This window comes from Vicia villosa, linkage group LG4, assembly GCF_029867415.1.
Source record: "Vicia villosa cultivar HV-30 ecotype Madison, WI linkage group LG4, Vvil1.0, whole genome shotgun sequence".
NCBI classification, from domain to species: Eukaryota; Viridiplantae; Streptophyta; class Magnoliopsida; order Fabales; family Fabaceae; genus Vicia; species Vicia villosa.
The window spans coordinates 29,093,301-29,111,369 of NC_081183.1; the positions used below are offsets into that span (position 1 = coordinate 29,093,301).

The 18,069-nt window shown below is 35.2% G+C and overlaps 1 protein-coding gene across 1 annotated transcript; it reads right to left on the minus strand.

Annotated features, from left to right (window-relative positions):
* Positions 1 to 97: 97 nt before the first annotated feature.
* Positions 98 to 1,838, minus strand: LOC131594669 (metacaspase-5-like). Its single transcript, XM_058866853.1, has 2 exons — positions 1,413 to 1,838; positions 98 to 915 (listed from the first exon to the last, which is right to left on the minus strand). Exons 1-2 carry the CDS (start codon positions 1,768 to 1,770, stop codon positions 98 to 100), a joined length of 1,176 nt encoding a protein of 391 aa, XP_058722836.1. The 5' UTR covers positions 1,771 to 1,838.
* Between the last annotated feature and the right edge of the window lie 16,231 nt (positions 1,839 to 18,069).

Sequence of the window (18,069 nt, forward strand, 5' to 3'; positions counted from 1 at the left end):
ATATGCTACATATAATCAGCGATAACATAAGTATTTATTGATTGTCTGAAACTCATAAAAGTACTTGAAAATCAACATAAATTGTATCACTTTCATATCAGCACACAAAAGGAGCACTGGCATGGTCATCACTGCAATAAAGTCCAGGCTTCTGAGTGTAACCCTGCCTATGTAGTTTCTTCCTAGCCTTCAGAACAAGCTGCCGGTTTGTAACTTCACCACCAGTCTCTGCAATTATAGCTTGTATGGCATTGCTAAAAGCCCCATAAGCTTTGTCAGGATTTCCATGTGGACTAGCATCCGCAGAAGTTTGGTCAGTTTGGCAACCACTCAGTAAAATTCCTCGCTCTACAATGTTATGCTTAGTTGATGTAGGCTTGACAGGATCTTCGATCTCCTCATCACTGTCACTCAGCTTATAGTTGAGAAGTCCTTGAGCAAGATTGTTCACCAGCCCCAAAATTCCACTATGGCCTTCACTCTCATCACCTCCCAGTTGAAATTTGTTCCAAAAAAACTTAATGAAGTTCTTCACTTTAGGACTAGCATCTTCCCCAAAGATATAAAATAGTGTAGGTCTTATCTTTCCAATTTCCACATCATCTTCCCCAGTTTTCTCCTTTAGAATGTCGATAAGAGTTGAAAGAGACAAAGACCTATTCTTCACATAGCTGTGATCCCTAGGATGAAGTTCACCATGTTCTTCCTCAATATCACGAGCCTCGAGTGTATCTTCTCGAGTTTTATGAAGGAAGTTTTTGAAGCCTGGAGTTGAAACTGATTCTCCTTCATGTGTGCTCTCTCCTACTTGCTCCTTTGCTAATTCAATCAATCCACCACTGTGACAAGAATCTGATACGATTGTGATCCTACAATCCTTAGGTACCTTTGCTACAAACTCCCGGAAATCTTCATCTGTTTGACAGACAAAATTACAATCAGCATCGTTTGACATAGTTGTGACAATGATTGCACCATTTTGCAGTTTTTTAACCCTTACATAATATACCCAGTCAAAAGATACAACAATGTTCAATAATATTTTTTTTTGTTAAAAGTATAATATTTTATATTACAAGGTTCTATTTCCAAGCGTTATATTGTAAATTGTAATCTTATTATAAACTTAAAAAAATTCATAGAAAACATCGAAACTTTTTCTTTTGGTTCAACAAAGCATTCCAGAAAATAATACACAGAAGTTAAAATAAAATGCAAACCTTGACTTTAAACTTGTTTGATTCACCTTGAGTTTTCTAAAATGAGAATAGATTGAGAACATAAACAAGTTTTCTTAAGTCAAACAACAAACTGTTGCATGCTTCCTTATTTATGCTAATAATAATAACAATAACAATTATAAATAATACGAAAGGACTTCAAAATGAAGTAAAGAAAGTAAAGAAATTCACCAGTGATGAGATTCATATCTGTAGGAACAATGCACTCATCATAACCAGTAGTATCATCGTGATCTCCGCTCTCGGCAGGGAGACGGGTGCCATGACCACTGTAATGGACGAATAGCACGTCACCGGGCTGAGCTGATCGAAGCAACCTAGACATGGCTAATCGAATGTTCTTGCCTGTAGGCTGTGTGTAAGAACGATCCGTGTCAATAAGAACTGTGATATCATCATCTAAGAATCCATAATTGCGAATGAGACATTCATGCATCCTCCATACATCGTTAATGCACCCTTTTAGTTCGGCCTTTGTTCCTGGATAGTTGCACCCTATCAACACTGCCTTCTTAGCCATTTTATGCATGTAACTAGCAACTCTTCTGTCTCTTCTTTATATCTTTGAATTTTTGAGAGAGGGAGAAATTGGGTTGATAGAATTATTGGTACTATTCAAAGTTTTTTCTTGGTACATAGAATTTGTAAAGGTTTTACCATTTGTATTTAATCATAAAAGAAATTATATGTTATTTATTTTTATTTATATATATGGTAGGTTATATCATATCTAGAAACAGGATCTAATTCTTTTAATGATTTATCATAAAAGAAATTTTATTTAAAAATTTGGATTTTCTACATTTTCTAAAGGTGATTTTTATAATTTAATTGAGTCAATTTTAATAAGTTAAAACTATACAAATTTTATATTATCAATCAATTATAATTATCCATCACTATTTACTTTTACTTTTAATTATTTTAAAATTATACATATTAATGTGATTTGTGAGAAAGTAAATTTTTTTATACTTATATTGTATAAAAAGTTATCTTTTTTATAAAAATAATTTTTTTAATATTAATTTTTTTCCTTTATCCTGTACAACTATTATCAATTATTTATCAATTATATACAAGTTGAGTCATTTACTGCCACCTGTCATTTATCTAGACACTACTTTCGTTCTTTAAATTATTTTTTAAATATTTTATAAGTTAATTTTAAAAATTGTTTTGAAGAATAAAATAAAATAAAAGATTTTTGATAATCTTACTTTTTAAAATTATTTAAGAAATAAAAAATGAAAAATCTTATTTGATAGATTTATTTTTAAAATATATTTTGAAAATATATTAGAAAGTATAGATGAGTTTTCTCATTTCTTTTAACAAAATTTCAATTCCATTTTTTATTAGCTACAAAACAGTTATGACTCAGCTTATATAGTTGGAAGGAGTGACCCGCTGTTGCAGGTTCATTGGTTCATAAAATGACACCTATCAGTAATACAAGTGGCTATTGTAGCTAAGCCTATAATACATTCAGTACCATTTCTCCACAAACTCATGGGGAGTTGACTACCCTAAATTTGTGCTTAAGTTTCAAAAACTTTGTAGATGTCAAAGGCTTAGTGAAGATGTTTGTCAATTGTGTAGTGCCAGGAATGTGCTGAACTTGGATGAGTTTGGCCATAATTTTCTTCCTAACAAAGAACAAATCGATTTCCATATGTTTTGTTTTGGAATGAAGAACATGATTGTGAGCAAGCAAAATTGCAGACTGATTATCACAGTAGATAACAGGCAGAGTGGTCGTAACACAGAGCTCTTGAAGAAGAGTTTGAACCCATAGTAAATCAGCTGTTGCCTAGGCTAAGCTCCTATATTATGCCTCAGTGATAGATTTAGCTACAACTTGCCGCTTCTTAGAGCACCAGCTAATGAGGTTAGTGCCAAAGAAGATTGCACCTCCCGATGTTCATCTTCTGACATCTGGATCAGAAGCCGAATCTACATCACATAAAACCTGCAAAGAAAGAGTGACGAAGGCAGAGAGAGGAGTGAGCAAGAGACCTTAATTGAGTGTGCCTTTGAGGTATATCAAGATTCTCTTGACAGCAACCCAGTGGATCTCAAGAGGGTGTGCCATGTATTGACACACTTTATTAAATGCATAAGTGATGCCAGACCTTGTGATGGTAGCATTACGCAAGGCTCGGACCACATACATGTACATATAAGGGCCATAGAGAGCAGGAAAACCTATTTTGGTGAGTTTGCAAGTGGACTGCATAAAGTGTTAACATAAGCAGCTTCAAGCATGTTAGTCTTCTCCAGGAGATCCATGAGGTACTTGGCTTGAGTGAGCATCATAGACCCAGAGGAAGCATATTTAACTTCAATCCCTATAAAATAGTCAAGGGAGCAAGTAATTTAAGGGAAAAAGGAAATGTTAAGTTGGTGATAATTACCCGTATAAGAGAGGGAGAACTACGATAATGTCACCAACATACTCAGAATTTTTCCAAATTCCTATCCACCATGATGACCAAGAAAAGACTACCTTCACATGTCCTTATGGTACATTTGCCTACCGACGAATGCCATTCGGACTCTGTAACGCACCCGCAACATTCCAAAGGTGTATGATGGCGATCTTCGCTGATTTTCTGGATGGCATGATGGAAGTCTTTATGGACGATTTCTCTGTGAAGAGAGCTTTGAAGGATGTTTATCGAACCTCAAAATGGTACTTAAACGATACATAAGTGTCAATCTAGTACTTAATTGGGAAAAATGCCATTTCATGGTCCGACAGGGAATTGTACTTGGACACATTGTATATGCTAGAGGGATTGAAGTCGATAAAGCAAAAATTGAAGTTATAGAAAACCTTAAACCTCCGAAAACTGTTAGAGAAATACGAAGCTTTCTGGGACACGCCGGTTTTTATCGATGTTTCATTAAGGATTTCTTTAAAATTACCAAAAGACTAACTGAGTTGTTAATGAAGGACGCTGAATTCATCTTTGATGAAAAATGCTCGAATGCTTTCCAAAATCTTAAACAAGCATTAATCTCAACGTCAATTATGCAACCTCCAGATTGGAATCAACCATTTGAAATAGTGTGTGATGCAAGTGACAATATTGTGAGTGCAGTCTTAGGACAACGAAAAGATAAAAAGCTTCATGCAATCTACTACGCTAGTAGAAACTTAGACCCTTCTCAAATGAACCACGCCACCACGAAAAAGAGCTCTTAGTTGTCGTGTTCGCCTTAGATAAATTCTGTTCTTACTTGGTAGAAGATAAGATAATCATCTATACCGATCACACCGCAATTTGATACATGTTAAGTAAGAAATATGCCAAACCAAGACTTCTTAGATGGATCTTACTCTTACAAGAGTTCGATTTGGAAATCAAAGACAAGAAGGGCACTGGAAATATGGTAGCTGATCACTTATCAAGAATGGAAGGTGTCCAACCTAAAAACATTCTGATTTACGATGATTTTCCATATGAACGCCTTTTAGCCCAGTTAAAAAGTAATTCGGTCGAACATTCGCTAACTTATAATGACACCGAAACAAATGAGGTTGTAAAAGCAATTTACACCAAAACCATGCTACCCTGGTATGCTGACTTTGTCAACTACCTAGCTGCTGGAGTATTACCGCCAGATCTAACCTATAAACAAAAGAAGAAATTCTTCCATGATCTCAAACAATATTACTGGGACGAACCACTTCTTTTCAAAAGAGGAGCTGATGGTATTTACTGTCGATGTGTCCCTGAAGATGAGGTGGAGAATATAATTTCTCATTGTCCTTCCGCTCCCTATGGAGGACATGCGAGCACTTCAAAGACCTGTGCTAAGATCTTACAAGCTGGTCTCTTTTGGCCTAATATATGGAAAGATGTCCATATCGCTGTTATAAATTGCGATCAGTGCCAATGCACTGGTAACATCTCTAGACGCGATGAAATGCCTTAGAAAGGTATTCTAGAAGTATAAGTCTGTGATTTGTGGGGCATATATTTCATGGGACCTTTTACATCTTCTTTTGGAAACAAATATATACTCGTAGCTGCCGACTATGTATCAAAGTGGATCGAGGCTATAGCCTCTCCTACTAATGACACACGAGTAGTAATCCAACTCTTTAAGAACATAATCTTCCCTAGATTCAGCGTGTCTAGATTGATGATTAGCGATGGAGGCTCCCACTTTATCTCAAAAATCTTGGAACAACTTCTTTTGAAGTATGAAGTTTGACACCGTGTAGCAACACCCTACCATCCTCAAACTAGTGGACAAGTAGAGGTCTCAAATCGAGAAATTAAGCAAATCTTAGAAAGAGCAGTTTCTACGTCTAGAAAATATTGGTCTTCAAAGCTACACGAAGCTCTGTGGGCGTATATAACAGCTTTCAAAACTCCAATAGGAACCACACCGTTTAAGTTTGTTTATGGTAAATTGTGTCACCTGTCGGTAGAACTTTAGCATAAATCTTATTGGGCAATTAAAACCCTTAATTTAGATTACACCGCCGCAGGAGAAAAATGAATTTTAGACATTCATGAACTAGAAGAACTTAGATTATACGCTTATGTGAATGCCCGAATATATAAAGAGAGAACTAAAAAATGGCACGACAAGCGTATATCGAGGAAAGAGTTTAAGGAAGGTGACATGGTACTTCTATTTAATTCTAGACTTAAGCTTTTCCTAGGAAAATTACGATCTAGGTGGTCAGGTCCTTTTTAGATTACTAAAGTCTTTCCAAGTGGAGCCATAGAAATTAAAGGTAGATCTAGCGAACCATTTATAGTAAATGGGCAGCGTTTGAAACACTACTACTGCGTGGAAAACATAAATTATTCCGCACGTTTGAAACTTATTGAGCTTCCTGCTCATTCCCATAACTAATCTTGTTTCAATCTTGTCGAGCTATCGACATTAAACAAAGCGCTTGGTGGGAGGCAACCCACATTTTAATTTTATTCTGTTTTATCTTTTCTTTTCTTATTATTATTTTTGTTTTTAATTTTATCTTTCTCTTATTTTTATTATTTTAAATTTTTTCTTCTTTTATCTTCGGCATTTGGCCAAATTCCGACTTGAGATTTCCATGACCGCACTAGGCATTAGAGATAGTGTACTTTTCTTGCTGAACCAAATAGGTTGGGATACCTCTCCCATTCATAGAAGATTTGTCACTTACCATAGGCTTACCCTTGAATTCCTAAGCTCTTTAACCTACCTACCAAACCATGTATTAGGATTTAACTGTGGCCTGATTTTATTTAGGATGTTTGGCATTGATTCTCACTAAACCCCTAGAGAATTTGCTGACCTTCTAGGTTTCCCTAGTGGCCCTAATGTATTTTCTGTGGCCCAAGAAGATATTCTATTAGACCATGAGCTAAACTACTTTTGCGGTAGTATCACAGGAAATAACCATCCTGAGCAAAATGCTATGTACTCTGAGAATATCCATAACCATGCAACCATATATTTCTATAAGATCCTAGCCCGCACCATATTCGGAAAGGAGCAAAAAATCACATCTGCGTCTCGTGATGAACTTTTCATCATGTATTGTGCCTCACAAAACCGTCCTGTTAATGGAGCTACCTTTATGCTAGCTAGTTTTGACCTTATTGCACAAACCACAAATGCTCCTATCCTAATAGGGGGCCTGGTGACCATGATTGCAAATGCCATTGGAATGAGACAACCTCTTGCTGGATTAAACCCTTGTGGTGGAATTAGACCCATGAACATTCAGTTCTGTATTAACACTAGCATTATATGGAACCTTGGCCCTAATGAGTTTGATTTACTAATCAATCAATCAACCTCTTTTTGGATTAAACCCTTATGGTGGAACTAGACCCATGAACATTCAGTCGTGTTTTAACACTAGCATTATATGGAACCTTGGCCGTAATGAGTTTGATTTACTAGTCAATCAACAAGTTGTGCACCAATTTACGTTGCATAATCCTATAACTAGTGTTCATTGTATGTGTGTGGAATTATGCAGGATTGTATGTTTGAGCTAGTACAAATATTCAATGTATGTCATGCTCGATGTCATGACATCTGTGTCTGACAGTAGTAGCTATTACTTTTTAGTTGTGAGGGTTCCTTATTTATCTCAGGTCTCTATTTAAGGAAACTATATATTGTTTGCTTTATGATTTGTGCTAAAATATCTCGAATTACAGTCTATGTAAACACTCTGATGATGTGGAAATTAGGTTAACTTGGTTAACCCTAATTTATGTGTGGATGGCCCAAGTCCTGCTGCCTGATGACTATAAAATGACTGCAAATCCTACTTTCAGAGGCAGAGTTTTTGAGCGTAAAGATCATTATACTCTTTGTGTTTCCCCTGTGTGTTACTTGTGATCCAAACAATTATCTCGTAGATGATTGTTTTGGAGTAATATCTCTTTGAGAGATTGTCAATTGTGAAGAACCATAGTTCTGTAGCTATCTCTTGTACTCCAGCAATTGTCTTTGATGATTGCGTTTGAATAGGTTGTTTGTGTTAATTATCACTCTAAGCTTTTAAGCACTAGTGTGTATCTCTTGATTGAAGCTTTTAAGCAGATCAAGGTGTGTTTTTGAAGAGTGTCTTTTCTTTGATTTCTTGTAATGTTTATTTGTAATCACTGCTGTGATTGAGGGGGAGAGAATGGAGATACTCAGGTCTAGGAATAGGTTGGAATTGCATTGGGTAGGTTTTAAGTGAGGAGTTGTAAACGGGGGAGTTTAACTCCGAATTAATTCTGCTTATATTGGATTCCCTCCCTGGCTTGGTAGCCCCCAGAGTAGGTTGTTGAACCGAACTGGGTAAACAATTTTGTGTGTTCTTTATTGTTTTTATGCTGTTCTGTTTTAATTATCTGTGTTGTGTAATTGTGGATGTCATAACATCCAGCAAGACATCGAGCGTGAGTTATTGCTGGATTAAACCCTTGTGGTGGAATTAGACCCATGAACATTCAATTCTTTTTTAACACTAGCATTATATGGAACCTTGGCCTTAATGAGTTTGATTTACTAATCAATCAATCAACCTCTTGTTGGATTAAACCCTTATGGTGGAATTAGACCCATGAATATTCAGTTCTGTTTTAACACTAGCATTATATGGAACCTTGGCCCTAATGAGTTTGATTTACTAATCAATCAACAAGTTGTGCACCAATTTACCTTGCCTAATCCTATAACTAGTGTTCATAATAAAGCTAATTGGCTTTTTGACTTAGACAGACCACCCACTCCACCCTCACCGGAAACTCCCCAAATATATGAACATCTTGATGACCATATCTCCGAGGCTGAATCCGACCCTGAAACCCCTCCTCTGTATCATCACTTTCCCCTCTTGATCATGCTACTGCTCTTCAAAATTTACAAACTGAAAATTGTTGTCATTAGAGGAGAGCTCACTAATTTGCGTGCAGACTTTCATGGATTTATGGATGTGGTGACTGAACAATTGGACCATATCTATCAGCACCTTTACTCTTCTCATAGTGGCTAAAGTGTTTTAAGAATTTTATTTTTCCAACTCTGACATGTAAACAGTGAGGATACTGTCTATGCTAAGTGTGGGGGAAGGATATTTTAGTTAGGATTTCACTGTTTTCTAATCATAGGATTTTTATTTTGTTTCTAGAATAGTTTCATTGTTTCTTGTTTCTAGAATTAGAGTTTACAATTTCCTTATGCTGATGGTTCATTTTGGTGATTTTGGAATAGTTCTATTTTGATTTTGGAACAACTCTGCTACTTTAGCAGAAAATTAACTTTTTTGCACAATTCAATTACAATTACTTTCTGCATGTTATGTTCTACTATTACTTGAGTTGTATATGCTTAACTACATAAATATGTATGTGCCTATATGCTAAGTGTGGGGGAAGGATATTTTAGTTAGGATTTCACTGTTTTCTAATCATAGGATTTTTATTTTGTTTCTAGAATAGTTTCATTGTTTCTTGTTTCTAGAATTAGAGTTTACAATTTCCTTATGCTGATGGTTCATTTTGGTGATTTTGGAATAGTTCTATTTTGATTTTGGAACAACTCTGCTACTTTAGCAGTAAATTAATTTTTTTGCACAATTCAATTACAATTACTTTGCGCATGTTATGTTCTACTATTACTTGAGATTTATATGCTTAACTACATAAATATGTATGTGCGTATATGCTACTGATTGAATTATGCCATCCGCTGTGAAAAATAACTAAGTCTGCTATCCAAAATTCAGCATAAACAACAAGCCTCTGGAAAAATATTGAAATAGCATTGTGCCCCTCGGCACAGGCTTGTTACGACCGACAAAGAAGCTTGTTGTGCCGTCCGTCACTCCCTTGCCCCGCTCGACACAGAGTAAATCTCTGTTACGTTTCTGGTTTTAAACCATAAACGTTTCCCTCTCCCCTTATCTTCTCCAACGTTTCACACATTCCAAACCCATTAAACCCATTCAAACCCCATTATCACACTCACTCCCACCATTCAAATTCTCATTTACTCACCATTAAAACCCATTATCTCTACTAAAATTTTCCCTTTATAAATTCACTCGTGAAACCCCCTCCAATCCACCACAATCACAACCCATTTCTATCACTAAATCAATCTCCAAAATCCTTCTCCTTTTGTGCTATCAAATGGCTCATATGAATCAATAGGGATCTAAACCCGACCTTACCGGCATTGTTTTCAGAAACAGTGACCAAGGCTATCAAAGGGAGCAATACATCAAATTCTTCAAGCGTGGAGTTCTGGCCACGAGGTACCCTGAAGAAGGATGCTTAAAAAATTTGGGATTATTAGAAGGTGTGAAATGACTGCTCTATAATTCTGATCTTACTTTCGCATGCACACAAAATTACCCCACCTACCCGATACTGACGCTGGAATTTTTAAGCTCCCACTCCTATAAAACTACTACCGAAGAAGACATGTACCTCACCGGAGTTGCCAAATTCCGCATGTTCAATACCGAATACGCTCTGAATCAAGAGCAACTGAGCGACATGCTGCATTTTCCTTAAGGAGAACGTGTACACCCCCGCATTCCTCCCGAAGACGATTGGGCAACAAATGCATTTGACTTATGGAGACAAATTACCGGTGAGGAGACTACAAGCTGGGATGATCTTTATGCTTCTCATATTATAACCCCACTATCCGACATTTCTTTAAAATCCTCTCTAATTCAATTTTTGGAAGGTTTAACAACAACAAAGTTAATTCAAAAGAGTTGTTCTTCCTGCATTGCATTTTCTCTCATGATACTAAGATAAATGCTAGTTCATTTCTCTTGCACCATATCGAAAGCCTTTGTACGAGAGAAAATCAACCTTTCCTAAAACAGATGCAACAACAGCATCAAGAGTATGGCGAGAGGAACGAAAGGCAAATGTCAAGCTTAACGGAAGAGATGGGTAATCTTAATGCTCGCATGGATGAATTCCATGAGATTATTCACCATGTGGGTGTGCCTGGATATGAAGGACGTGGCAGAGCACGAGGACATGGACGAGAGTAGAGTGCCCGCTGTTGTTCATTTCCCTTCTCACCTTATTTCGAAACATTGAGGACAATGTTAGATTTAAGTGTGGGGGAGGAAACTTTATCGTTTTTTTATATTATTTTCTAAGTAGATTTGAATTTCAGTTATTTCCCTTCAATAAGACATTCATGTACTTTTAAGTTCTTTTATGCGAATTTTCGTTTATTATTGGATTTCCCCACTTTCTTTAATTTCTTGAGCCATAACAATTTTTTTATTGGTTATCGCATGATTTAACACTCTCGAATAGTATGTAGGTTTCCTATTTTTAAGACATATTAGAAATTTTAGAAATATGAAACAAAATTGTTACGGTCTTGACGCTTTAGAACTCCCGATTACGCAAGACTGATTTGAGTACCTATTATACCGAAACCTTAAACTTTAGTTTTAAAGTAACCCCAAGTAGTTTATTTAGCAGTCGGAACCGTCTAAAGCACAAACTACAAAGAGAACCGATTAATATAAGTGAATGATCCCAAATATTTGAAAAGTAACATGCTTCATAATTACAATTAAAGAATGCACCGACTAAGTTAGGTGTCCTTCACCCGGTCATTTAATCCAAAGGATGCGTACCTTACAAATTATAACAAAGAAAACCGTTGTCAGTTGGTTCAGAAGTATCTGGTACTGAACTTGGTAGGACGAACTGTGGTCCGTTCCTCCGCAACTTGCAATTGGTTAAAAAGAGGTTACCACAATTGTGTGCCAGAACCCCGTGCTTATATGGATCATATTCACTAACCGGTTACTCTACTATGTGCGTGTAAAGATAAAGGGCTTAATGTGATTGCGCTCGAATGAAAATGGGTGAAATTTAGCGAAGAGAACTAGGTTGAGCTATAATAGCATGATTCGAAATGGTCTGCATAAGTGGAGTTGTTTAGTGTCTTTACCGTTACTTTGATGTTGAAGTTAAGCTTTTATCATTCTAATGGAAATACATTACAACCGCATACAATTCGATGTTGTTTCATTTACGTTTAATCCATGATTTATAACGCGAAATTTTATCGTATATTAAGCTTAATTTACATGAATTAATTCTCCATTTTTATTGATTATATTACTTCACGTTGGTATTTTTACTATGATTTCAGGTTTTTACATTGATCCAAGCTTGCATGGAGAAATGGGAAGAAAAATGGCAAAAGATTGCACTTCTGCTATTTAGCAGAAGTGTCTGCATAATCCTCCCTAACAGAGCATTGTGCCGACCGGTATAACTACTCTATGACGACCGACACATATGGAAACTGTGCCCCACGACACACAAACACGACGCTCGACACAAGTCTTATATTACTTAAACCAGAATAGCCCACGAACGGTGAAACAGAAGCCCAATTTTGACGATTTCTCACACGATTCAAGTGGTGCTCTCTAGATTCTAGGGAGACTTAGGTCATGCATAGATAATTATAAAAGGATTCAGTTATTGAAGTAAGCCTTCTCTCTTCTTTTCCCGTCACTTTTGCATTTTTGGTTTTCTCTGCAAGTTTTATGCTTTTACTGCTATTTTTCTTTTTCTTTGCAACCCATTGCTCTTAGCCAATTTTAATCACCATCCAAAGCAATAATTCCTTTCATTGAGAGATTATTGCACCTTAGATTTAGTTTCTATTTCCGGAGCCAGAATTTGTACGTGAGGAACATCTCTGTATCTTGAAGTTTTGGCACTTGAAGGATTATTTCAATTTATTCATATAATTTAATTGCCATGCTGTTATTATTATTTCCATGATTGATTTATCTTATAATTTAATTGCCATGCTGTTATTATTATTTCCATAATATTTATTATGCATGTTCGTAATTAAAAGCATGTTAGGCTAAATTTCTAATACTAGTATGTAAGGTCACCGAACCGACGGGTTCGATAACGATTTGGCATAAAAACTAATTAAGCGTTTTTTTGGTCTTGATTTCTAAAAATAATATTAAATTGTTTTGTTACGAGAGTAAATTACAAACTAAGGTTTAAAATCAACACAACGAGAGTTTTAGTTTTTTACCAGATAGTAGTCATCAAACATTAACTCTAAATACAGCGAGAGCGCTTTAGAGTTAATTATATCTTATTCGATTTTCAAAAAGTACTTTCGGTTTTTAAATGATTTAGAGAGAGCAAACTTTAGAGCTGATAGTGTAATTCGAATCAATAAACATGACAGTGTGAGAAGGTTTTTAATTCGAATAACTTATTCTGAAAAGTGTTTTATATTTAAATATATGTCAATGACTTATTGAACCCTGACGTCTGACTATTGCATACCGGTACCTTAGTATCTGATTATTTAATTAAAATCCTATTTAATTTCTGTTCCCCCTAAAACCAATAAACTGATAGCTTTGGCTAACTTAGTAATATAAGATTGTACTATATTGATCCTCAGTCCTTGTGGGTTTGATATCTTTTAAAACTAAACGACTAGAATGTGCACTTGCAGTCAGTTTTCCGATAGACTTATAAAGTCACGATCACAAATGACCCAAACCCAGATGTTACGTATCAGAGTAAGACCCTCTTTATTCGACAGAAGTAATTTAACGCACTCCAAAGCTATCCTCTAAGCCTCAACGAGCTATTCCTGATTAGCTGAGTTACCCACGTTGAGGTAATATTCAAATAAAAAGGGTGAGTAATTCATAATCATTAATAAAAGATATAAGGAGTAAATATAGTAGCTGCACAACAATCATCAAAGATATCATACGTACAAGTTATGTTACCACCCATCACCCAATCATTCATAGCGTAATCATGTAATCAAATCACAATCACTATCAAAACATCATTTATCCACATACCATTGACTCATCACCTAATCAATCATTATGCAATGTCACAAAGAATGCAATGTTTCATCAATGACTCATGCACGTGGTACTAAAACTTCACTAATGACTCAGTCATTGTTCTCTAGAGATCCCCACCAATAGGATCGATTCTCTCTTGGAACCAGAGTACTTCATAATATTTCACCCAATCCACACTATGAGATTGAGGCCGTTATTGGACCAATCGTCCTGCAAACATCACATGACCAAAATGGGTGATAAAGTCCCTCAGTGCTTCATTCACCTAGCGAACTGAGCGATTGAGATTCTCGCTGGTTCATTCACATGATGGTCTAGGGGCGAAACCAATTCCCGAAAACTCAATATTTCTCGCCAGGAGCTCGCCCGGAGGCCTAGAGGCGAAAGCTGGTTTGCTCGACACTTGGGTAGTTTGCCCAGAGAATTTACGCAAACAAAGATTCTCTGTTTGTGTTCCTGCACTAAAACCAGTCCTAATTCTACACGATTTCAGTCCAATGATAGTCTAATTTGCACATAATTCATCATGTTTTCATCATACAAAAATAACACATCATTATAGGTCTCAAATACATCAATTCATAGCATCACCACATCAATTTCTACACAATTATCATACAATTATCATTAAACAAAATCCCTAAAGTACAACTTACAATTATCTAAACCTTGTATCAATTATAATAATCGTGATAAATCCCCTTACCTTAGGTCCTTAGCTTTGATTCTTGTTCCAAGTTCTACTGTTGATTATCTCCTCTTCTCTTCGTGCCTTAGCTATCTCTTTCACTGCCTCTCCAAATTTCTCACGATTGTGCAGAATGAATGTTTTTCTCTCTCTTATCTTTTTACTTAGTTAACCTTAGGACCTTTTCTATGATCTTCCTATTATGCCCTCACCCAATTCTCTTAACTATTTATTCTATTATTAATTTCTACTATTAATCTAAATAATATAATTTAATTATTTATATCAAGGTCATTCGAACTCATCCTAATTCAAATACTATCCCACATACGTCACACATCATACTTCACACAAGTCATACAAATTCATCAATAACTCACAAATAATCAAATAAACTGATAACACGAAAATGTATCGTATATTTGACTCAATTTATATGAATTATGTCCTTATTTTATTTTAATAAAGATACTCTTTATTCGTATTATGCCATTATTTTCTATGTTTTCAGGTTTTTATTGTTTACAAGGCATGTATGAAGAAAGTCACAAAAATGGAAAAGAATCGAGCTTAAAACCACAAAGAATGAAGGAATGAAAATAATATATATATATATATATATATATATATATATATATATATATATATATATATATATATATATATATATATATATATATATATATATATATATATATATATATATATATATATATATATATATGATAATAAATGTGGAATCGAGCTTAAAACCACAAAGAATGAAGGAATGAAAATAATATATATATATATATATATATATATATATATATATATATATATATATATATATATATATATATATATATATATATATATAATGTGATTTGTGATGCAAAAGGGGGAGATGCCCGTCTCCTACAAAATAGGGGGCCACGTCTTCTTTTGGGGACGCCCGTCTCCCACCTTTTTCTCCGTCCGTCTTCATCATTTTCTCCAGTTGAGACACACGTCTCAATGACTTACTCAAATTCTTCTATTTTCATGCCATGCTCTAAGTCAAAGTGGGCTACACTTCAGGAAGATTAAGGCCACGATTTAAAGAAATGGAAGTTAGGAGGAAGCACTATATAAAGAATCGGATATTCACGTAGAAAGGGGTTGGACCATGCTTTGTCCCAGCCACAATTTCTTTTGTCAAGTTTTCCTATTTTCAATTCCAGCATTACTTTTCCTGCATTGAAGCTTATTTCTATTTATTATTCTTTTTCTCTTTTCATAGTTTTAGGCAGATATTTATTTTCTCACAATAGTTTCTACACCGGAAACTATTGTGTAATTTTTACTGGATCTAACCTTACGTTAGATCATAGTATTTCATTTCCTTGTTTTTATTATTATTTGATCGAAGAATTTATCGAAGAACAATCCAACCGATTTGTGGTGGAGGTTCGAGTTTGAAGATCTAAAGATTTATTCCAGATTTATATTATTCAGGTTTTCTATTTACCGCATTTATTTCTTGTATGATTTTAAATTGTGTTCAAATTAATATGCCTGAATTTATAAACCAAATCTATTATTGCATGCTTAATCCAATTAATATGTCTGGCTAATTTATTTAGATGTCGGTATGTAAAGTAATTTTACCGTAGGGATCCGAAATAAATTGGCTTAATTATATTTTATTAAAAATCACTCGTTTCTGGTTTTGTGTCTAATTTAATTTGCTAAAGTTCTAAAATCAACAGAGCGAGAGTTTGAGATTTTAGAACTGATAAAGGTTAGGATCAACAGAGTGAGAGTTTGAGATTCTTAACTGGATAGTAGACATAGGACATTAGTTTTAAGGATGGCGAAAGCGTATTAAAACTGATTAGAATTTATTTACTTTCAAAAAGTGTTTTTAAACCCGACGCGGGATGGCGAGAGCGTACGTTAGGGAATACTATCAAGATCCGAGTCAACAGAGCGAGAGTTTGAGACTAGGAGATTTAAGTAGGTAACGTCTTCATGAAGCGAGCATTTTATTAACTATGCTATTTCCAAAAAGCGTTTCTAAATCTGGTGGGATGGCGAGAGCGTACATTATGAGTTAGGATCGTAGTCTTAATCAATAGAGTGAGAGTTTGAGAGGAGGACTTTTAAATGACATAGTTAGTAAAGGTTTTTGATTTAATAAGAATCTGGCCAATGGAACTTCGGATCACCTAAGTTAGACGAACTACATACCGATATCCGCGCATTTATATTTTATCTATATTTAAGATTTTAGTTTCCCCTTATAAACTATCCAAATATTCTTAGCCTTAGCTTTACATAGTAACTTTAGATAACGGTAGATCGATTTATAGTCCCTGTGGATTCGATATCTTTTAAAACTACACGACACGACTGTGCACTTGCAGTTATCCCGACTAATAGACACGCAAAGTCGCGATCAAGTTTTTGGCGCTGTTGCCAGGGACTATTCAAGTCGATATCGTAACTTGCTGTTACACCGTAGAGACTAAGGCATTATTATTATTATTTTTTTTTCTTTTCATTTACTACTATGTATCACCCAAACTTTTTCTACAACTCCCAACAACAGTATTTCGAGGGATACCAAGAATCCCATAAATCCGACCTCGAGATACTATTGGAAAATTTCAATGCGTCACAAACTCATTCTCGCCCAAACTACCTCACCAACTATCAATCCCAACATTTTGAGGAGTCGCAAGAATTTTATAATTCCAACCAAACCTATCCTCAACCGAATTTCCTCTAACCAAATCTAATTCACGGGGTGTTACAAAGTCAAGGAGAGTTATGCCATTTTGATCATGGGATCAAGGACTTGCCAAGTTAGGTCAAACTTCTTGAACCAACATTGAATCTCTTGAACTTTTATTGCATTATAAATCAAGAGAAGGTACATAAGACCTTGAAATGATGTTATCTTGAAGCTCACTGGATGATGAGACTCATAGCTTGAACTTTCAAAGGGGACCTATAATGTTTTCTCACTTTTGATGACTTTTCTTCATAAAATTTCCTCTTGACTTGTGAAGAGATGTTTTTGATGATGTCAAGGAGAATAATTTTCCAAAAGAGGCACTAAATTTTTTTGAAAATTGAAGGAGTTATGCCCTTGTGATCATAAGATCAAGCCAAGAGCATCACAATCAAATGTGCTTCAAGATAATATCAAAACATCACATAATCAAACACTATGCAATGACACAAAGAATGCAACACAACATCATTGACTCATGCATGTGATATCAAAACGTCACTGATGACTCAGTCATTATTCTCCAAACATCCCCACCAATAGGATCGATTCCCTCTTGAAACCAGAGCATTTCACAATATCATACCCAATCCGCACTATGGGATTGAGGCCATCAGTGGACCAATTGTCCTCTAAACATCACTGAACTTTCGCCCTAAAATATGCTATGAATGTATGATGCACAACATCATATTAATCAACAACCACATCTGGTCAAAATTGCATTATCATTCACTTACTCACCATATCTTAACATCATTATCCAATTACACAACATCCATACAAAACACACTTCACTTTCATCATATCACAAATCATCACAACAACAACGAACAATACACCCATATAGTCAATTAATTAAATTCTACGTCATCGACAAATAGCCATCTAAACCCATCTAAACGTGTCAATTAAATTCCAAGAAATTACCAAAAAATTAGCATAAAATATAAGCTCCCATAATCTGAAATCATTTTTTAAAAGTAATATTTTTTTGTCC

What these genes read in the sequence shown, in the direction of transcription:
- LOC131594669 (XM_058866853.1), bottom strand. Translation starts at nt 1,770, where the DNA reads ATGCATAAAATGGCTAAGAAGGCAGTGTTGATAGGGTGCAACTATCCA. An exon ending in AGATATGAATCTCATCACTG is followed by an intron (nt 916 to 1,412) that starts GTGAATTTCTTT and finishes TCTGTCAAACAG; the next exon opens with ATGAAGATTTCCGGGAGTTT.